Here is a 23,557-nt window from a genome sequence, read left to right as displayed (position 1 = left end):
GCCGACCGGAGGTAGCCTTTGGTTGAACCACCTAACAAGCGAAGAAGTAACAACCGCCGGTCCGCCACTATTCTCTCTTCAGTCCACTTCTTTAATTGATTGATTGATTAAATTAATATTAATTAATTTAATAAACTTAATTACAGGAGTTAATTTAGTTTTAAATTAATGACTTTTGTCTTCGTATAAATCTGTAAGCAATCAATTCAATTCTTTTTTTCGGTTTTCTAAGCCTCGGTTTCGGACTTCCTGCGACTGTGCTCTTCCTCTTCCTTCCACCGGAAAACCTCCTTTTCCCGCCGGAAAACCACAATTAGACGGCGAGAAATTGCTCTTTCTTGCCCATTCCGTTCCTTGCTTTTGAAGGAACTGCTGAAATTTTCTGTAGATTCATTGTTGATGTAGATAAAAGCGTCGGATCTCGGTCTCTGAAGCAGTTAGTTTATCATTTTGCGGAATGTGGCCTGTTGGTTGGTTGAAGAGGGTGTCAGCTTCGCCTTTCATGGAGGAAATCGTGTTTTAGGGCTGATTTCGTGGTTTTTGCTTTCTTGGTTTAGTTTGGTGGCGAGGGAAAACACGACGGAGAGGTCAAGAGAAGACGTTCGGTATGAGATGGTAAGTGGTTTGAATTTTGTTCTTCTGTATTTGTTTGTGGGTCTTTGCCGTTTACTTGTGGATGCAATTCTATTTCAAACTATTATGGTTTTTTTGAACATTTTATCTTATTTTCTGTAAGCTTCGATCTAAGAAATTTGTCTAGTTTCAGTAATAAAATTGTGGTTTTCGGTAGTTACAGACGTTTTCTTCTCTGCAACTTTTGCATGTTTGATCTGGTGGAAGTTTGAATTCTCACGGATAACTTTTCTTTCTATTTGACGGATCAATGCTGTTAAAAATTCCTTCATGATTTCCTTCTTTCGTTTGTTTATTTAGTGTTTTCTTAGTTGTGGGTATTCTGCTTCCTGATGCCTTTTGTTCTGGCTTCCCCAAGCAAGTTTTCTAACGAGAATTTATTAAATTTGGGAAGTCAGCCTTGTGCTTGGTGATGATATCAGTATCCGCTTGAATTTCATCAATGTATCACGAAATTGTGCAGTTTCTATTATTTGAATTATAATAAGGATGGCTTTCACTGTTTTATTTGAGAACTTACTGGTCAACAGTTAGCCCGTAAATAAGTATTACACAGAGGGTGCAAATATATGCTTAACTGTCGACTAATGCATATCCATTGTAGTTTATGGCATCAGTTGGAGGAGCAGGTCACCGAGTCTCTTTTCTGCATAAAAAGTTGCATTTTTTATTACCTCAGTGCGGGTGCTCTATAAGCATTCTGGCTCGTATTATAGGACCAAAGCCTTTGAAGATGCATCTGCTTCTCAATCCTTGTTTCTATATGGACTTGTCGTTTCAAATCTTCTTCTAGCTTTGTATTTGATGAAATGTTGGAAAACCATTCATAAATGAATTTCACCATGGTGATGGATCGGGCTTTTCTGCATAAAAAGTTGCATTTTTTATTACCTCAGTGCGGGTGCTCTATAAGCATTCTGGCTCGTATTATAGGACCAAAGCCTTTGAAGATGCATCTGCTTCTCAATCCTTGTTTCTATATGGACTTGTCGTTTCAAATCTTCTTCTAGCTTTGTATTTGATGAAATGTTGGAAAACCATTCATAAATGAATTTCACCATGGTGATGGATCGGGAATGTAGATCCTGGATTGTTCTTTTCTTTTCTTTTTATATGGTTATTCGTTTCCCATTCCCCCTTAGCAAATTTCCGATGAGTCACATCAATAAAAAAATCTGATTCATCCACATATGCATTTAAAGTTTTAAACAGATTGGATGGATGCTTTTGGCTTATTGAAGGAAGTTGGGGTGGTTGTTTGAGCATATATTTTAGATTTTATATCTTTTCAAGGAAGAACAAGAAAATAAGAGACTTGGTGCATGGTTTTGACACATTGCAGCATATCTTATCTTTACCACGTCAGTGCAAATTGTCATCAATTTGCAATAATGGAATCCAGTATTCTTTCATTCTTATCTTATCTGCCCAAGTCCCCCCCCCCCAATTCTTTCATTCAAGAAGTACTATTCCTTGTTCTGAGCTGGTGCACGTCTTCCTAGAACTGTTTGCAGTTCTATGTTAGATTTTAGCAGTTTCCTTTTTGCTTCTTCAACATGGATGAAGCAAAATTCTTTACATCTAATGTAATCAAAATTCAAGAAATGTAAATGGCCCTAGAGGAAGCATAAAGTTTGTTGTAGGTAACAAGCAAATATACTAAGTAGTCTGTGAATTTGACTTTATATGCTGTGCTTAAAACGACAAAATTCCTTTTTTCCATGGAGCAAACATGTAAAGCAGTTTATCAGGAAAGCATTATATTTTTTCCTTCTAAGTTTCAGAAGAAAAAGAAGATATCATGTCAGGTATAGCAATGAAACTTGTAATGAGATGGCTATACATGGTTGACATTTGTGAACACATAAGTTGCTGGTGTTCCTTATAATCTTAGTTTCCATATTAGAAGATGAGCAGCTTTCTTCCCTAACATCCTTAGGTATCATGTTTTGATACTCTTTTGTGTTTTGTGCAACAAGAAGAGCTGTCTGTATCATGCTTTGATTCTCTACTTGTTTTAGGATAATGAGGAGTGGAGTTCTAGTTCTACCTAAATCAAATGGACTATTTTGGTCAAATGAAAGCTGCATTTGGATCTGAAAAAATTGAATGGATCTTTGAAATCATGTACCATGGTCAGGGTTTTGAGTATGCAGTCATGCCAATTGACATTGCCTTGCTGCATAACCTAAGGGTTCCTTTTATTCTTGATTTGGTTGTTTGACAGGTGGAAGGAAGAGTTCGATTGTCCAGAGAGGCAAAGAATGGGTTAGAAATTCTGAAGCGTAAAAGGCTCCAACAGCTAAATTCAGGAAATGCTCCTGAAGTTGCAAATGTTACTAATATGATGACTAGAAGTGGAGGAGATGCTTTAAGAGCATCTGCATCATGTGCAATGAGATTGCATGGCAACCCAGATGCATTTTCTCGACCTGGTAATGCATCAAAATGCAAAGTGGATAAATTTAACTCAACCAATCTGGAATGGACTGACAAAATTCCAGAATGCCCTGTATATTGTCCAACAAAAGAGGAGTTTGAGGATCCTTTGATTTATCTGCACAAGATTGCTCCTGAAGCTTCAAAATATGGTATCTTTTTTCAACTATTACATCTGTTATATAATGAACTGGAGATATACTTGTGAAGGAATTGCAATGTATTTAGCTCAACTTTGTAGTTATTGGCTTGATATTATCACATTCATGGTTTTTCAATATTTCTGTGCTTGACATTTGTTTTTCATGTTTTATATCTTTGTTTCTTTCACTCATGAGTTTGATATAGCTAATTGCATTTCATTAGCAATTTTCAGGCTTCAATCAATGGTTATGTTAGTACTTAGTATCAATTGCATTTATGTTTTCATGTAGGAAGAAGTTTTTATCTTCTGCTTCCTTTTGTTTTTTGTTTTCTCCTTTTCTCTAATCAATAACAATAACTTGTATTCATTCATGAAAAAAACTCCCTCCTACCCATTTGTAGGATAGAAAGGAAAAAGTACAAGGCAGTCCTTGTCAGAAACATTATATTTAGATGAACACATTACACATGCAATCCCAGTCCAGGCGTTCCCCATAGAAGATACTTGTTGGATACCTTACAAATTGTAAATGCCTGCCAGTTTATGGATCTTCATAATTTCTTTCCACCAAAGTTAATTTTTTGATCTCCTTGTAGTAAACTTTCTTACCTATGTAATTTTTTTTATCAATAACAGAAACAGTTCATTAATGAGAAATAAGAGAGGTACAGAAGCAGGGGAGACAAACTCTCTTAACTTCCCCAAAATTAAGAGATTACAAACAAGCTCAGAACAAATTATTTTTCCCACCCCTTGTTTGGCTAGTGCATCTGCAAAGGAATTGGCACATCTCTTAACCCATGTACCCTCACTGTCATATCCCAAGTTAGCCATTTAAATACTCTTTTTTCATCTCAGGTGGCTCCACATGCTGCTCTCCTCCTTTTGCAACCAGTCTATTACCAACTTCGAATCAGTTAAGCTCCTTAGCCTTTTTTTGGCACCTTCCAAGATTGCTAGGACTTCAGCTCAGAGGGAGTCTCCTTCCCCAATTGGGCCTGAGAACATGGCAACAATCGCACCCACCTCATTCCTAAAGACCCCTCCAATGCCTGAGGGGCTGGGGTTACCTTCACTGCTACCATCAAAATTCAACTTTATAAAGCCGGGGACTGGAAGGGTCCACACTGGGTGAGGAACAACCTTGTTAGGGGCTGAACAAATGACTTCCTTCCAATTGTTCAACAGAGCTGAAGTGGGTGTAATGATATTACTGTTTTTTGGACCAAATTATTAGCACTTTGAAACATAGTTTTGAAAATGTAGTCTCTTGGGTATTTATAATCTCATTCATTTTAGGCAATCTTCAATACTTTTAATGATTTCCTTATATAATATCTACTGAGAAAAAGTACATAACTATCTGATTGTTTGAGCTGATACTCAACAGAATTAGTTGGAAGTTGGAAATACATGCTTCTTAGGGCTGGGTATGACATGGATTAAATTCACTGATGGTAAGGTCAACCTTTTCCTGAAGAAGAGTGTAACTTATAAAGAAAAGAAAATAAAAGTCAAAGTGGTATCAACACCACAGCCAGAAAGAAAGGCTTTATTCATTTACTGACCAACCTCTAATTAGAACAGTCAAACCTCTTAAGTATCCTTTTGTAATAAGAGTTCGAAATTTAATGAAGTAAATGAACTCACATTTTACTTACTAGGACATCTATTACTTCTATCTTGCAAATTTGACTTCAACTATTGCTTTATTGATGTAATATCTTATGGTACTGTATTGATTTTCTTCTCCAGTCTTGATACTCAATTGTGAAAATAATTAAAGATTAATCAAATTCTGGTTGTTTGGCTGTCTTCAATGATCTACTTTACTCAATGCTAAGTACTTTGCTTTACCCCAAAACTAAATTATTGCTGCAAAACTTAGGCATATGCAAGATTATTTCCCCTTTGAATGCTTCTGTTCCTGCGGGTGTTGTATTGATGAAGGAGAAAGCTGGTTTCAAGTTCAAAACTAGAGTGCAACCTCTTCGGTTTGCTGAGTGGGATGCAGATGACAAGATCACTTTTCTAATGAGTGGGAGGTAAGTTGATGCATAAAACAAAGAGTAATGACCTTTTCTTGATTAATTTTTACAGTATTTGAACATCAATATGATTTTTTCAGAAATTATACATTCCGTGAATTCGAGAAAATGGCAAACAAGGTGTTTGCTCGTAGATATTATAGTGGTGGATGCCTTCCTTATTCATATCTGGAAAAGGAATTTTGGCATGAAATAGCTTGTGGGAAGACAGAAACTGTTGAGTATGCATGCGATATTGATGGTAGTGCTTTTTCATCTTCTCCTAATGATGAGCTTGCAAAAAGCAAATGGAACCTGAAGGTGTTGATTCTTTGACTTTTCCCCCTTTGTAAATCTCATGCTTTTTTGTCTAGGGATTTTAATCTTTTTTTTTTTAACATAAAATATATTTAAAGAATTGATATCGGATGGAGAATTGTCGTGGTGGTGTAATGGCATTATTAAATTGTATTTCCAACTTCCTCTTTACTTAATATTCTTAAGTTATGCAATAAAAGCTTGTTGTCTTCATCTTAGTTCCTACTAACTTTGCAAAATAATTGGTCCTCACACCATCCTTTCTTGTACTTGTATACTGCAGTTTGTCATATTATTTGTCCAATGAGATGTCACAGTAAAACATTCTAGTCAGCACATGTAATAGATACTGACTCAAACTTCTCAAACTCAACTGTTATTTCCTAGTATCTTCCTTTCAAAGACCTTTGTTTACTTCTTCCTACATGGATCTGTTTTTGAGTTTGTGATGATATATAACTGTGGAAAATTTTCCCTGTTAAGTTCTAGCTAAAGTATTCTGCTTCTTGATTGACATGCTTTACAGAATGTCACCACATTGAATAATATTTTTCATGTAAACAAACGTTTTTTGTGGCATCTAATGTTTGGTTTTCTAACCCATTTGTTTTTATCTGTTGCCAAAATGTCAGACACTTTCTCGGCTGCCCAAGTCTGTATTGCGTCTTCTGGGAACTGCGATTCCGGTACTAGGATAAATATTTTAATTTTCTATATTTGACAGTATCTTTCGTATTTTAAACTCCATGCTTTGTGTCCATTTGACATCAATAAATTCATTTCAGGGAGTAACTGATCCAATGCTTTACATTGGAATGCTATTCAGTATGTTTGCATGGCATGTTGAAGACCATTACTTGTATAGGTATATGTTAATGCTCTTGCATTGCAGTTTCTCCCTAATTTTGTTCTTATGCTTATTTGTTTTTGATCTCCTTTAACTTTAAACATGGCAGCATTAATTATCATCACTGTGGAGCATCAAAAACTTGGTATGGTATTCCAGGTCATGCGGCTTTGGATTTTGAAAAGGTTGTTAGGGAGTGCGTATACACTCACGATATTCTATCTGTCGATGGAGAGGATGGAGCATTTGATGTTCTTTCGGGAAAAACAACTATGTTTCCTCCAAATGTTCTGTTAGAACATGATGTTCCTGTTTACAAGGCTGTACAGAAGCCTGGGGAGTTTGTTATCACCTTCCCTAGAGCATATCATGCAGGATTTAGTCATGGTAAAATGCTCTAATTCCTTTTGGCTCCTTTTCTTTTGTAACATAAGTTTTTGTCCCTTTTTGAGGTTCACTAAGTTGTCTTACTTTTCTATTTATGCTACTTTAGGTTTTAACTGTGGTGAGGCGGTGAATTTTGCAATTAGTGATTGGTTCTCATTAGGGGCAGTCGCTAGCCGACGTTATGCACTTCTTGGCAGGGTGCCCCTCCTTCCTTATGAGGAACTTCTATGTAAGGAGGCTATGCTTCTTATGAAGAGTTCATCATTGGTGCTTCAAATCAAAGAGCAAGCTTATTCTTCGGAAGATTTGGTTTCTTATCGTTCCATAAAAGTGTCTTTTGTGAGCCTAATGAGATCCCTGCACTGCATACGCTGGTCATTAATGAAATCAAAAGCATGTGTGGGTCTTTCTAATAATTCTCAGGGAACCATCCTCTGTAGCCTTTGCAAACGTGGCTGCTATGTGGCATATATTGATTGCAACTGTAGTTCACATCCTGTTTGCCTTCGCCATGGTAAGAACTACTCACACACTCTGAACATTGCCTTTTTCTGCTTGGATCTATTAAATGAATTCAATTGATACTATTTATGTTTCTGCTGATTGTGTAACTCAGACATCACATCACTCAGTTTCCCATGTGGGAGCAGTTGCATTCTTTCCGTAAGAGAGGATATTTTGTTAATGGAAGCTGTAGCCCAGGCCTTTGAGCAGGAAGAAGGAATACTAGAGGAGGCTCAAAAGCAAATTAAATATGGGAGTGACTTTTATCCCCAGTATAGCTTGCTCTCTTGCATTGAGGATGATGGATATGTTCCATATTGTGAGATGAAATTCGAAATGGAGGCAAAAGAATTTACCAATATTGATGTTCCAGATGCTTCTCTTTCTTCTGCTGCCTCAACTTTATGTTCTTTTCTTGATTCAGAACACCAAAGCCCTGCTTTTCCCAACAATGTAAGATTTTCTTTTTTGATCAGAAGAAAATATTTCATTTTATTAGATTTAATTAAAAGTGATCAGTACAACATGATGACAGAAATGTCATTTCTAACTTTTAAATCCAAATTACATAGCAGCCCAGAATAATTGTTGCCTCAAAACCCCTTGTTTAGCAAGTGAATCAGCTAATCCATCTGCACTCCTAACACATTTAAATTCAGCCTCTATGTCCTTGGCAATCCTTCCCACTTCCCTTGTCACATGTTAAAGAGTTCAAAGAGTCCATGTACTACACTTAGTACATGAGATGACTACTTTTTAATCCCCTTCCACTTTAATCCTTCTGAGATCCAGCTGTTTTGCTAAACGGAGACCTTTCAGCAGAGCCAATAGTTCAGCCTTAAAGAGCTTCCCAAACCAACTGGTCCTGAAAATGTAGCCAAGATCGTCCTCTCAGAATTTCTGATTACCCCTCCTATACCTGCCATGCCCAGGTTTCCAAGGTAACACCCATCAAAATTCAACTTGACTTTGTTACCTTCTGGGGGTTTCCAGTCCATTCCTATTCTGTATTTTTGCTCTCAGGACTGTGCTAAGAATTTCTCCTTATTTAAATGAAACTAGGCTATTTTGTTTTAGGATTTTGATTGTTCTTTAATTTTCCTTAGTTTCCTTAGTTCTTATGCACTTAGTAGAACAAAATTTTATTTTAACTCTGGGTTTAACTGAAGCACAGTGGTTTTTTTTTTTTTTAATGTTCTATTCTACAGGAGCATGTGAATTCCAATAGTACAAATTTTGTTTCTTCTAAGGGTTTGGAAGAAATATCGGGCAGCATACATGATCCACTAATTGTCAGGGAATACAGTGATGATTCTGATTCAGAAATATTCAGGGTTAAACGTAGATCATCAGTGAAAGTAGAGAAAAGAACTGTAAACAATGTAAAGACCTCAAAGTTTTCTGAACAGCAGGTAAATTAATGAGGTCTAGGTTTTCTGATGGCTTATTTTGTGGACCTGCTTGTAGCTAGTTACTCATTTAGATCATAAGGATGACAATGGTTCTTGTTGTGTCTGTTAATCCCCGTTTGTTGTTTCTTTTCATCAATTTTCTTAGTTCAACTGTGACAGTCTTGCATTAGCCAACATCTTCTGGTTCTATTCAATGCTGAAAACTATATATTCACCTGATGACTTTCTTAATTTGTGTTCTGCTTAATATTTCACCTCTTGGGTGCATAATTTACCTAAAATTCACACCTTTTAACATTTCTATTTTTTGAAATATGATTTATAACTTGTGTTTTTTAATTCCTTATGCTGTCATGAATATCATTCCATTTTCCTTATTTTATCAATCATATCTTTAGTCTGGAAAGAATTTGACTGAGTTGATAGTAGCATTAGTTTGAAATATAAAAGTCATTGCATCACCCATGCAGCAGCACCATCATCTTTGAAGTAACTACTGAACTCACTGATAGGTTGGTGCCCCAAACACCCCATGTGCTCCATTCACTTTCCTACATTCATTGGGCAAGTTTCAGCTAAACTTCCCTTGCCACCTGTAAGCCCCTTTTGTGGGCATTATTTAAATTAAAAATTTTAAGATCTGACTATCATTGTTCCAAATTGGAGATTGGTTTTATATTTTTAAGGTCTTAATATGGCTTCATTAAATAAATTAGATAATGGAGGTTTAATGGAGATCCCGCTGGATTATTTGTGGATTACCAGATCTTTGAAGTGTAGGTTAAATGTGACTGGTTAATATTCCATTTAGGAGATGTAGATGGAGATTTAGTTTTATTTTTTAGGCTTCACACCGTTGAGGAGTACAGCAATAAGGATGTATCAGTCAAGTTGTATTTTAGTTGGCTGGTTTTGGTTCATTGTCTCTTTTCTTTTCCCAAAAGATGGACTTACGAAGTCAATGTTGGCTAGTTTTGGTTCTGTTGTAGCTTCCGGAATTGTATTGATGTTATGAATCAAGGTTTCATGGATTTATAGCTTAGTTTTCACATGATTTTGGAATGTCCACTGTCAGCATGTTTGTATGTGCAAGAATGTGCCATTTAGTTTTCTTTTATCTACCAAACTGGCAGTTGAAAGTTTCATCAGCTGTCAGACATGTTATTCATTTGGCATCGTTTTATGAATTTATTCTTTAATAGGGTTTTCAATGTTGGAGGCTTGGAGTTCTAACCCTGCCTAGCTCAAGTTACAACTTTACTGTGTGCTATCATGTGAATTAGTTTTAGCATTCAAGAATGGTTACTGCATTATTATCTTCAAAAAAATAAACATAAAAGAATGATTACTGCATTGATCTTGGCATGTAAAGTAGGTATGTAGGACTTTTTAACTATGTAATAGATGGAATGGCTATTTTCCTTAACTGTTCTATGTGACCTGTTAACGATGGGAACCCAGGGTGTGTACAAGAGTCTGATTCTGCATGATTAGAAAGTTTAGTTGTTCATTTATGTCAAATAAGCTTAGGAGATAAAAAAGGAAATGCTATGTAGAAGTATCCTCAAGAATCAGTGAAGTGTTGGACTCCAACACGTGTCTGCACATGTTATGCATTTAGATTGCAATATTTCCTACCAATGCAATTTTTAGCCATTTATCCCTAGTGATTAAGTTGGACTTATGTGGCTGTGGACATAAACTAGAAATGGGGAAATATGTATTTTTATGTTTACTAGCACAATTTTTTTTCTCTATCGAATAACAGAAAGTTTTATTAGTAGAATTAATATATATGCTAATATGCAACAGAATGTTAGGCTGATCAATCACCTGACCCCATGAACAAGAGCTTAACTCTCAACTAAAACCCAACCTTCCTTGGCCCACTAATTACAACATAGCCCAGAACATACTTTCTGCTCGCCCCTTGTTTGACCAAACCATTGGCTAAGCCATTTGCTGATCTTTTCACCCATCTATAAGATATCAATGAATCCTTTGCTAATCAATTAATTTCTTTTATTTCATTCCAATAATGCAACATTGCCTTGCTTTTGTCTTGAAGCCAGCTCGCCACCAACTTAGAACCTCCTTCAGCTACAATCTTCATCCACTCCATTTGTTTTGCCAATCTTATGTTTACTAGCACCATCTTAATATTTTGCTTTTTGATTAGTAACAGTCAAGAATTTATTGCTTTGTTATACAAAAAATAAATGTGCGTAGAATCCTTTCTTTGCTTACATGCCAACAACCCGTTTGTACTATAGGCTCCATTTGAAAGGAGTACAAATACAAATTTGTAGAGTGCAAAACCTTATATTTTGTATGTATTTGTACTGTACATATTTGTATTTGTACTCTTTCCAAACTGAGCCATATGTTCATTTGTTGTGTTACAATCAGTTATATTGGTGGACTGCATCCCAAAAGATCTGATTGTCTTGCCAGGGCACCAACCATACTATTGGCAGATCTGTGTCTAAAATGTTTCTCTTAGTTCACTAGCCAGTTTTTGACCTCCCTTATTATGCCTATATTTCTGAGTTCCCATTTATTGATTTTAAACTGCCAACTGATGGGTGGATCAGTTGATGTAATTGCTAGTTGTTTGGTCCTGCACTACTCAACGGCCCCTATGGGGGATTTGGGTGCATCATCAACATCAAGGCTGCTAATAATCCAAGCCCAATCTTAGTCTTTGCAATACTGCTAATAATCCAGCTCTTCTAACATGATCAATAATTCAACCTTGTAGAGTTTCTATGTCCTTTGGGTCCAGAGAAGGTGCCAAAATAGCTCATAACAATTCCTGAATGCTTCCCCTATCCCTGAATCCCAGTTGCCCAAACTGCAAATGTCCAAATTCATTTTGATAAAATCATGAGATGGAGGTGAGTGTAGTTATGGGTGCTCTAGATGGTGAAGAACAAGCAAAAATCTGCTCCTCCTTGTGATTACAAGGAGAAAAGTCAGCTTGCCCATTACCTTGCCTTCATGTGTTGCAAATCCCAACTTGAAAACTAAAAGTGCTAGATAGCAGAAGCAATTAGAGGATTCATTCATTGCATTGAAATAATCCAAAGAGCAGTGTAAAGCAATAATAGGATGTCTTCTTTACCTATCATGATGTGAATTATAGATGACAAGTCAGCAATGCAAACTAAACATAGAAGGAAGATTCCATTAAACAGAAAAAATGACTAGTCAGCAGTATTTCAAGTGTATTGAATCCCAAGTCCATTCCCATAACCATGGAGACCACCATGTTAAAAACCTTTAGATTATATTATCTTTTCCAATTGGAAATCAATTTGCAATTTTGGGACTGAAAAATCAACATTCTCACCATAATCTCCCTCAGCAAGGGTTTTCTCTTCAATTTTATAACATGTCTATTTTACTATTTCCTCCAAGAAAAGTCATACTAAATGTGTCTGGAATTCATTTGTTTTAACATCATGGGCCTCTTAAATGCACTGCTATTGACAGCTAGTCGTCATTTTGGTTCACAGTTAGTGATGTATTCAATTCGAATGCATTCTTTCCCATTGCAACCTAATAATAATGAAGTTTGATATTTAATTATGTCAATTTGGCAAGCTTGGTAGATTGAGTTGTGCTTCTTGGATATAATTCTTGTTTGGATTGCTAATTGTTTTTTTAACTACTATTTGTAACCCTTGTTTTTATATGAAATTGAAATGAATTTCCATTTTTGCATGGCATACTCTCATATCTATTATAAGAAAGCAACCTTCATTTTTGCTTCTGATTTTTGACTAATATTTGCTTAACTTTTCCATTGGTCAGCATTGCTTAATGATAGAACAGATAGAAGATATTTTCATAATTCTGAAAGTAAACTTGAGAGAGAAAAACTCTTCTAACTGTAAAATGATTATGCACAGATACAGACCCATGTTTCCCTTGTGTATACTTGCATGGACAATACTAAACATGCCACTCTCTAGTTTTAATATAAGCTACTACCTGTTTTTATTGAGCTGTGTCTGACCTTGCCCTTGAATCATACTTGGGACAAATGTAGCACCTATAATTTTGTCATAATGAAGTATAAATGCAATGCCACCATTCTTTTATTCCAATGAATATCTGAACATTGGTAGTTTGAATTTCTAATTTTCTGTATAATGAAATCCAAGTAGGACAAGTAAGAATCGATCTTTGGTTGTTTTAGCACTGTAATGCAGGATCTCTTCTGTCAGGCTCTTGGTTGAACCTGTAATTAATTGCCTTTTCCTTTTTATTTCTTGTAGGGGCTTAAAAGGCTGAAGAGGCTCCAACCTGAAGGAAGATTTGGGCAATCTTCATCATCTGACAGCTGTACAACTAAGACAGAGCAACATGCTAGCGCCAGTGTTAATTCTAAAGAAGTTTCAGGTCTTGGTCCCAAAAACAGGTTTGCCGGAGGAAATATTACTCCCGTCACTATGAAGTTCAGACCGTTTCTGACAGATTCAAAAATGGTTTACAAGGAAGATGCTGTGAGAGTGAAACCCGTAAAGAACAACTTTGAGGATTATATTGGACAGACAATGAGAGAACCACGATCTATTGAGATTGGGCCAAAGCGTTTGAAAGTTAGAGGGCCATCCTATCCTTGTGGGGGAGAACCGGCTGGATCAAGTAGTTGGTTGAAGGAGACTGATGAGAAATCCAGTGGGTCTGCATTCTTGTAGAGCCTGACTTGCTAATTCACTTGTCTAATGGGGTTCTAACAACACGTAAAAGCCAAAATTGACTCTGGGAGCAGCGATAACTATTAACAGGGTGAGTTTAGAAGGGAGATTCAGATTCTTTGTGCAGGCCTAAAATTGTGGCGCTGGCACGCTTAGATTGGGTTCTTGGCCAGGGTATTTTTTTGTCTTTGGCAGGGAGCCTTTCCTACAGGCAAAGCAGAGCTGTTGGGTAGTTTCTAGTGTAAATTTTGTTGATCGGTCAATTCTTTTGAGTGAAGTGGACTATTTCCACTGTCTCAAAGGTCAGTAGTTTGTCCGCTGCTTCCCCTGGTTCTTTATTCTTTAATTGCAATTGGTCATTGTACCATAAACTACATGAATAAAAGTTGAGAAATTACTCTTCTCTCTTTATCAATTCCTTGCTGCAATTCATGATCCATGTTCATAGGAGTTTGTTTGGCAAAGGTTTACCTGACAAAATAATCCTCCATTATTTGAGCCTGGAAGCGGGAGTCTTAAGATAAAACTCAAACTGATACATTTGTGGCACTGAACAGAATTGGAATGATGAAACAGGATTGATATAGCCAATCCAATATAGTTGGGAGTTATGACAAGGCTTAGATGATGAATTTGAATTCCCACCCCATATTAGAAATTGCTATTCTCAAATGTTTTAAAGGACAATTACCAGAAATATATGATCATAATTCTCTATGCCAATAAAGTCCTAAATATATGATCATAATTACATGAATATGTTATAAGTGAACCAGAAAAGAGAATGTTTTATTTATATTCTTTCTGATTCAAACTTAAGTCTAACCAAATGGATAAATGTTTTTATTAAATAAATGTAAAAATAAAAAATGGGAGAAAAGAAATTTATTTTGGCTTTGTATAAAAATAGAAAAAAAAAAAAGAAAATGCAAGAAAACTTGATATTTGATGGATCTCTCTCAACAATAACGAGAATTAATATAAAAGGCATCAGATGTTAACGTCTATCTTCATTTAATAGTTCCATTAAGAACATCCTCAATCTCTCATTTCTTATGAAATATTAACCATCGAGCCAAGGTAATGATGTGGTCTCATTGAGGCATTTCCTGATCATTAGTTTCTTTTTTCCCCACATTGTATGTGTTTGAGTCTTGCTCTTAAAACCTTTCATTTGTGGAGTATCTCTCCGTAAATAATCTCCCCATCTTGATTACTCATTTCTAATCAAAACTTTATAAATTTCATTTTCTCCCTTTTTACCTAGCTTATGTTAAGGTTCATTAAATACATTAAACTTAACTTACTTTCTTCTGGTTCTCTTTATTTATTTTTACAACATTTTATACATGTTTCACTCTTGTGATTTTCTAGTATGCTCATTTTGCCCTAATTATATTTTATTGAAGCTTTTGAATATGAACAGGATCTAATGGGTACACGTTCCAAGTGAAAAAGAATAAATAAATAAAGTGTTGCAAAGGCTCCAGTTTACATCAAGCAGTCTTTCATTGCCTTTGTTGATATGGACCGGTCTGAATTTCATATTAGGAATGGGCTTGGTTAAGGCCTGGACTTTTGGTGCTCCTCCAGGCTTTGGCTATGACTTTTTACCCATGGGCTTCGACTAACCTAACTTTCGGGCCAATCTATTATATGGGCCACCAAGTCCAAGCTAAGGAACTGGCCTGATTTAAGCAATCCTTTCCCACTAATAACAACTGAAATCAAAGCTTTTGTCCCATTCTACAACAAAAGTAATCATGATAAAAAGGATCTTACTAAATCCTGCTAGCTACCATTTTTGACAAGTAACAGACTGGGGAGCTCAATGCGTAGTTGGGTTTAGAAGGAAAGCTTGAGCCCAAGACTGGCCCACGAGTAAACCATCAGGCCCCATTATATGGGTCCAAAAAGCAGTCCTCTCACATGCACAACAGCTACATTCAAAACACTATTGGCCAGCCTAAAAGATTTCGAAATTTAACCATCTCAACTTTATCCCCACTAGCCTAAGCCCGCCAAGTACGTTGCATGCAGGTCCAACACGTTGCATGAAGAGTGTAGGGCCAAATAAGTGATCCAAGAGTACAAGAATGTACAATCAGAAGAAAATTTTCCTCTAATTATTCCGAAAAGAACTACATATTCAACGGTCAAATTGATCAGTTGGCTTCTCCTTTTCAATACCTTTCACGAGCTTGTCTCTATTAAGCTATAATGGGCCTGTTCATAAATCAGCTGGGCCTAGTCAAACATTCTTGTATGACTATTCTACCAATTATAGGACTATTTTCAAGCCCACTCTTGGTGTCAAATTGAACCCGGGACGGTCTGTTTGACGTATGCAGATCGACCAGAATTTAGTGGGCCCCACTTGGTGATTGCCATTCGTAGAATTTCCCTTTGTCTATGTTGAGTAGTGATCATATTTCCATGTAAATGGACCCCCATGGATCATGATCCTTCACTAACATGCACTCGAGCCCAATAAAAAAACTGTTGACCCCATTGAATCAGACTTGTGAGTGTGCCTGTTGAATGGGCTAAAATGGAAACCAAATATGAGCCCAATTCAAATTAATGGGAAATGGGTTGGTGAGACCCATTTATGCCCAGACTTTTTTTGGAGATTTGAGAATTATAAACAATGTTTTCTACTGGTTGTTGATCCAGCCGGTTAGACTGGCGACTCGGTCAATAACCTGTCAACCCAGATGATTCTACAGTTGACCCATTCGACTCATTAACTGGGCCACCAGGTTTTATATTATTTTGTTTTTTTAAGTTTTTGTTGAAATTATGTCATGGGTTGACCCATTCTACCATGAGATTTTAAGTATCCCATTTAAAAGAAATACTTTAAATTTTAAAAATTACGTGGATTCCTAATTAAATATAACAATTAATCTTATAAGATTGATAATTTTTGACAATTCTTCAAAAATAAAAATAAAAAATAAAAACTCAAATAAGGCGCAGATTGTAAGCTTTGTATTGTTGGATAGGGAATTGATACTTTTTTGGAGACTATATATTTTAACTTTTCCTCTTTTTTTATTTGCTTCATCTATCTTTTATCTTTCCCATTTCACACAACATGCACACAGACACATATCATCTAAGCTTTATCCATGGAATCCGATCTAATAGGCACAACATAAAGCACGTTCAATGAGCATTTAATAAATATTCTAACTGTCAAAAGTTGTTTTTAATCTTTTTCAAGTGTAAGTTGCGGGTAAGGTGTCAAAAAATTTTGCAAGTATTCACTAAACGTGCTTACAATACTATGCCTACTTGATCCAAACTGCTTATCGCAAGCATATGGGGTCGTCTATATGAAACCTCTGTTTCCATTCCATCATAAAGACAAAGCATGATTCATAACTTTGTCAAAAATTTTAGTGTCAGCTGCTAAAGTGATACAATCCTCCTCCTTTATTCGAATTTGGGAACGGTATTATAAAACAACTTCACACTGGTGTAAAAAAATGCATTCCAATGCAGATTTCGCCTTCGCATAGGTAAGGTGTTGTACGCTAGACCTTGTTAATGGGTAAAAGGGGTTGGTGACATAATACATGTGAGGCCCATTGGCACAACATGGAGAGCCTACGTATCCATTGTTTGAACCCGAACCTCCTCATTGCACAATTTGGAATTAGGGTTTTAGTTCATAATTTGTTTAGTGCTTTGCATTCTAATATTGCTAACAGTATATAATTAGATACATGTAAATTCATATATACATAATTGAGATAGATGTTAAAAATAAAATTCATATATGTTTGGATGATGGTTGTAGAAAACAAAAAACAAAAAAGAAATAGCAGAGAGAGAACAGGAAGGAAGAAAAAGATAATGTGGCATTTTCCTTCACGTGGAGAGTGGAGACAATGCACGGAATCTCTGGGCTTGCATTAAATGACTCAAACAAGTGGGTTGAGAACTGAACAAATTGCATCACCAATTTTGGGAATCAGTCCTCATTGCGGTCCAACCAAACTGGCATAGACCCTACTTGCTAGGTTTATGTCAGGTTTTAAAATTTTAAGATTTTAAGCAGAATAAGAGAAAGATAAATCAATGATACTAGAAAGGCATGGTATAATTTTGATGAATACCATTGGATTTATCATATCATCTCTTCTATCATATCGGTTGATTGGTTGTAAATTTTTTTGATATTTTTTCTTTTCCATATCATAATTGAACCTGAAAGATAAATGAATAAATGGGGTTAGGGCTTATGGTCTTACAAATACACGCATAAAAAAGAGTAAGTTATAGGACTCCAGATCTCCTATCCACAAAATACTACCTTTGTGTATTGGGAATATCTCCCCATACATAATAATATGTAGGAGCATGAGATATCCCCTATGCATGACTAAGATCTTATTTGGGTAGGTATGGGTAGTGTTGTGTGTAGGAGACCTGGACTCAAATTACAATAGCCACACTGGACTAGACTTGGGGCGGTAACATTGCGTATCTGCTGGCAAGTTCAAATCAGCCCCCCCATATGGGGGTGCCCCACAATGTCCCATAGCACATCCTAGCGGTGTATTGGGAACATCTCTCAATGATAGTACCAGAAATGATGAGGTATCATCAGGAGATGTTTTCAATACATGGCCAGAATGTGCTGTGGGGCATTGTGAGATGCCCCCTTGTGGGTCTGTATCCGCACATCTCATGCATAGTGGATCTCAGCTTTATGGTGAGATGTGTGAATACCGATTATATTGAAATCATGGTGGGACAGTTTTTGTTGGCAGCAGATCCCAACTTGGTAACACAGCCCTCAAATTTTGTTTTGCTTTTGCAACAACCCCTTAAGCTTTTGTATTCTAAGCACCTTGCCCCTTGACTTGATAATGAGGTTGTCGGTGGTAAAAGTAAAATGAAAAATATGAAAAAAATAACCATCTTGAAGCACAAATCATTCTCAAGGTACTGATGAACCAATATTTCTCAAGATGAAATTTGATGAAAGGAAGTTGAGAGGTAGTTTAGGGTTTTAAAAATGTAAATTTCACGAAGTTAACTGATGGAATGCTAATGACAAGAATAAAATGCTGAAATCCAAAAATTGAGGGGATCTTCTGTTACAAAACAAAATTCCAGAGTTAAATGTCACTACCCCAATTATATTATATGGTGGCTGTGTATAATTTACCCTAAAAAGAAGAATAAATGAGGACAAAAAAAAATGCAAACTAGTCAGTGGATTCTCTTCAAGTTCTGATTACATGTCAAACCTGCTAGTTAATCATCTTTGTTTTTATGTAGATTTGTTGGATATGACTAAGATTGCCTCTTTCTGAGTCCCTGAAAAGATTCAATACGTTTTTCCTTTACATATTGGGTTAATAGGAGTCCAAATCCACATAGTTGGAACTCAATTAGAAAAAGTGCAATTCCTACTTGAAGTCTTGTTTCATGGGATTTGATTGAAAAATACTACCTAGTAGTGCGGTCAAGTTTCTCAAGCATATATGACTTCGAGCTTACTCTAAGCATATATGAGAGTACTAAGTATGGAATAGGCTCCTTGGGCATTGTTTCTCTTTTGGGGGAATTCAGATTCTAAAGTTATCACTTTACTTTGGAAACTATCCCTTGAGAGATACTCTCTCCATTATTGGATGGATGGGACTCTGAGATTCAAAGAACAAAAGGTGAACATGTTTTAGGGTTTGGCTCCTAGGAGAAAGAAAAGACAACTCAGAGATTGATTTGTCTCCCCCACATACACTGAATATCAAGTGCTAGATGGTGTTTTCTCGATCACACTTGGCTTCACCTTATGAAGCATGTAATTACAGTCACATAATTAGTGGATTCTTTCTTGGATCATTTCTTATATATTTATCTAACAATGAAGGGCATTGAAGCATGTAAACAGGAGACAAGTTTCTTGTTTACTGTAAGAGCTATTACCTAATGTTGGTCCTAGCTATCTGGGGTCTTTCAAGTGGTGGATTAGATATGGGTTTAACAACTTTTGGTATTATTTATTTATTTATTTATTTATTTATTTTTGACAAAATTGTTCCTTTCTGATTTCAAACCACATTCTCACACTTATCAGCCTGACATTTTACCATTGCGCCAAGTAATAACCCCTTGTTTTATTGATGGAATGACTTTCCTTTCTTCAACCTGGTTTATAACATCCATCCATATGTAAAGGTGCAAATTGGGTGGGTGGGACTTGGATTGACAAATTATTAAAATTTAAATGGGCCAAGCCTGAAAGCCTGAGTTCAATGCATCATAAATTCTACAAATCGGACACCCAACTTACACCCTCATCCATAAAATAGAAGAGAGAGCATTTGTAGATTATATATCACCACATGGAACTCAACAATAACCTAAATTGCACCCATACTCCTTTGAAGCTATGACAATACAGAATACACCCCAGATCCTTAGTTGAGTGGTTGGTCTCCATGTATCAATCAACTAACTACATTGCCGCCCATTAATATTCCTTTCAAACGAATCAAGTTTGCTCCAAGTGATTGTGATTAGACAAAATCAGTTGGAAACATATAATTATAAACAAAGAGAATACAAATCTAAACTTGTTTGAAACAGTCAACAAGATGCCAATAAACAATGGGGGCTATTTAATCTGAAGATGTGTTTACCCTTTTTTCTTTTACTGTAAAAAGGACCCATCTGGACCACAATGATCCCCACTTTTTTGGTTGATGTATATAAAGCAAACGTAGAATGTGAAAATCAACAGGTCCACCAGTCGTGTCAAATGGGTTCAATCCTTTGTCCTAGCTAGTGCTTCTGCACTCCAAATGTGTAACACTGACTTTTACCTTCACCTAGCACCTATTGCTTAGAAAAGGGCTCCTATAATTGTCTAACCTTCTTACACCAACAAATCAATCATGACAAATTTTAAAAATTCAAAAGAATAGAGTCTGATTTGCTGTTTAGACGATGCAGACTTTGAATTGAAATTGAAAAGGACAATCAACTATTTTCCCACACTACCCACTTCCTAATTCGTATGCGACAAGCTTTAGCCTATCTAGTAACCCTTTGTGTCTGAAAAAATAAATAAATAGAAGTAGATTTCAATTATCTGATCATAATCATTAAGGGTCCATTTGATTTGTAGTTGGAATAAGAATAAGAATTAGAATTAAAATCCTTCAGAATCGGAATCGAAATGACCTATTCTTATAGTTTGTTTGGTTCAGAAAAAAATGGGAATGGGAATTGGAATCAGCGGGAATGAAATTTATTTCTCAAAGGAGGAACAAGGAATGACTTTAAGGGGGAATGTCGCTTCAACAGGAATGGGAATGAAATGAAATTCCGATTCTGCCCAACCGAACAGTTGGAATTAAAATAACCCATTCCTATTCCAATTCCAAACCCCTATTCCTACAAACCAAATGGTGCCTGAAGATTTCTCCACTTTTTGATGATTTGTTAAAATCACCATGTTTGATAGATATGGTGTTGACCTTCCTTTTTAACTCAAATCAAACGATACAAAGTTAAAAGGGACTAAAAAATGTTCTTATTTGCTTTATGAGAAAGCCAATTCCTTTTTTACCTAAGATTTAATAGAGAGTGGTGAATCAAATAAATCTTTTTACAACTAAGTTTTTTAGTTTACTTAGTATGTTGTTGTAATGGCTTAAGATTTTAAAATTTTTCACATTTGAATTCATTTGGTTTGAAAGAAAATAAGAGACAAATGGAAAGTTTTTAAGGAATTTTGCAAATTTTGTCAAGAACTTTTCTTCAAATTTTCATTTCTCCCTTATTCTTTTTTCCAAACCAAACATACCTTTAGGTTAATAATATGATAGTTGAGGAACGTTTTAAGTAAATATCTCTTAACCCATCATCCAGTCACATTTTCAGGATTTTATTGTTCTTTCAATCAATCACCCAATGATCTGAAGTTCTAGTCATTTCCATCATTCATTAGTAACAACAATTCTTATTTGTCAACTTATTTTTATTGTTTAATTTATAACGTTAATGGGTTGATCCAATTAACCTATATGATTGAACCATTGACCACCACCCTTAGGTTAAAGTGTCTCCATTTCTAGATCAGTTTTTAAAACACTATTTCTAAGCATAGGATCTCCAAATCCCTATCAACAATAAAATAACTTGTAGAAAAAAAAAAAAAAAAAACAGTAACTATCGTTCAATTATCATTCATGTGCATGCTGCATGCATCCAACTAGAAGATTGAAATCTGAATCGTTTCGTTTGTGTCTAAAACTTGTGGCAAAGAAATCATAGACAATCTGAAACGTTACAGAAATTTCCATTTCTTATCTTGTATGCTCAACTTTGTCCAAACCTGGAAGCACAAGTTGTTTCACTTGGAAAGAAACTTGGCATCATCATCATCTGCCCGTTTTCATTTCTTTGATTAATGATCAACCCCTTTTCAATCAACTTGTCTATGGATTATGACAACTCCTATTTATGAGCATCGACAAATTAATATACTCAGAGAGTGACTCGTTTCTTTCAAAAGTGGGGATAGTAGCAGCTTTTATTTATTTATTTATTTATTTATCCATATATATTTTCTGTTTGTTATTCAGTAAAACAAAAATATGTTCTTGAATATATGTTTTTTGAAAACAAAGTCGGATACTTTAAATGTATGTTAAAAGCTCAGAAAGCTAGATAATTTGGGGTATTATTATTCGAAACATAATATTTTAGAATCAGAGGTTTGGCCTATTATCTGTCCAATTATTTATTGCTTTTTAGGTTGCATTCGGTAGTGTTGCCGTTTCTTCATGACACGTTTGATATGTCTTGCCACATCACAAATGTGACTAACTTTCAACTAAAAAAATGCACGTCTCATCACTCTTAGGCTCAGTTTGGAAGGAGTATAAATACAAATATGTACAGTATAAGTAGATACAAATAATGCAAAATATCAGGTTTTGCACTCTATATGTTTGCATTTATACTCCCTTCAAATTGAGCCTTAATGGCAAAATATCAAATTTGAGGCTTCAACTCTAAACACCAATTATTAATTCCTTGCATTTATTTTTTAGTAGAAATGATTCTCTTATGTAATGTATTTTTTCACCAATTTGTATTGATCATCAACCTCAAATATTTAAGAAGAAATGACAATGGTACCAAAAACAACCATAGCGAGCAAAAATTGTGCATCCATTATTCGTCAATACATTGATGATGTTTCTAAGGTGCAACTCGGGCTAGCCCAAATTAACATTTTACACTACTTTGGATGTTCAAATTTTGACAAAAGCCCAATCCAAACCGGCCCAAATTGTTGTATGTAATTTGAAGGCATACACTTCTCTTTTCTTCATGATAGACTTACATCACTTTAAACAAAATGAAGTGCCTTTCTTACACTACCTTATTGTCAAATCCAAATTAGTTGTACTTGATGGATGTATCAGGGGCTGTTTAACCAATATATAATAACACCCTACATCAACCATAGATGCTTGTAAAGAGAGATTAGAGTAGATATGGAGCATTTCTATTAGTTAAACAGTACAGCCCAAAGCACAGCCATCAAGTGCAACTGAGGGGGAGGAGGAGATAGTGGTGGTGTTTCAAATGCATTGTTGGGTTGGCAACAACAGACAACCCTAGTAATAATAAAAAATATGCTTTCCTAGGGCAGACCTTTTCTATTTAAACTATTACAAATTCAAACATCTAGGGGTCTCTGCTAGAATGTGGAGCTTAGAGAGAATTGTAGAAGCCTAACATAGGCTGACGTCTCAACTTTTGTATTGGGTGTCTCCCCGTGTTGATGTCCTCATCATCTGGACTCCTGTTCAAATCGATTGAATGCTTCTAAAGAAAAGAACTCTATTGTTCCTAGGCAACCGTATCCCACCACATTCCTTCTCTTTGAATAATCAAACAATCACATGGCCTAAGCTGTCCTCAAGCGCCAAATCAACCAAAACTCTGATAATTTTAGGCAATTTCTTAGAGTACCTAATGTAAGATTCCTCCTCAATCTCATCACAGACATGGCCTAGGGAAAGCATCGACATGATTAATGACATCGAATTCTGATCCTCTCCAGCATGTTAGATGCTCTTGCCTCATTTACCCTT

The 23,557-nt window shown here is 35.8% G+C and overlaps 1 protein-coding gene across 1 annotated transcript; it reads left to right on the top strand.

Annotated features, from left to right (window-relative positions):
• The first annotated feature begins 213 nt into the window (after positions 1–213).
• Positions 214–13,850, top strand: LOC148864759 (lysine-specific demethylase JMJ13-like). The gene is made up of 11 exons (XM_088974465.1): positions 214–615; positions 2,861–3,224; positions 5,106–5,262; positions 5,346–5,565; positions 6,195–6,248; positions 6,348–6,427; positions 6,519–6,796; positions 6,903–7,310; positions 7,413–7,753; positions 8,509–8,712; positions 12,996–13,850. Exons 1-11 carry the CDS (start codon positions 613–615, stop codon positions 13,416–13,418), a joined length of 2,532 nt encoding a protein of 843 aa, XP_088830591.1. The 5' UTR covers positions 214–612; the 3' UTR covers positions 13,419–13,850.
• The last annotated feature ends 9,707 nt before the right edge of the window (positions 13,851–23,557 follow it).

This window comes from Nelumbo lutea, chromosome 3, assembly GCF_056320005.1.
Source record: "Nelumbo lutea isolate HS-2025 chromosome 3, American lotus-T2T, whole genome shotgun sequence".
In the NCBI taxonomy this organism is placed as follows: Eukaryota; Viridiplantae; Streptophyta; class Magnoliopsida; order Proteales; family Nelumbonaceae; genus Nelumbo; species Nelumbo lutea.
Note: the sequence above shows the minus strand (reverse complement) of the source record. Positions and strands in the feature narration are given on the sequence as shown.

What these genes read in the sequence shown, in the direction of transcription:
- LOC148864759 (XM_088974465.1), top strand. An exon ending in ACTTTTCTAATGAGTGGGAG is followed by an intron (nt 5,263 to 5,345) that starts GTAAGTTGATGC and finishes TGATTTTTTCAG; the next exon opens with AAATTATACATTCCGTGAAT. An exon ending in GAAGACCATTACTTGTATAG is followed by an intron (nt 6,428 to 6,518) that starts GTATATGTTAAT and finishes TAAACATGGCAG; the next exon opens with CATTAATTATCATCACTGTG.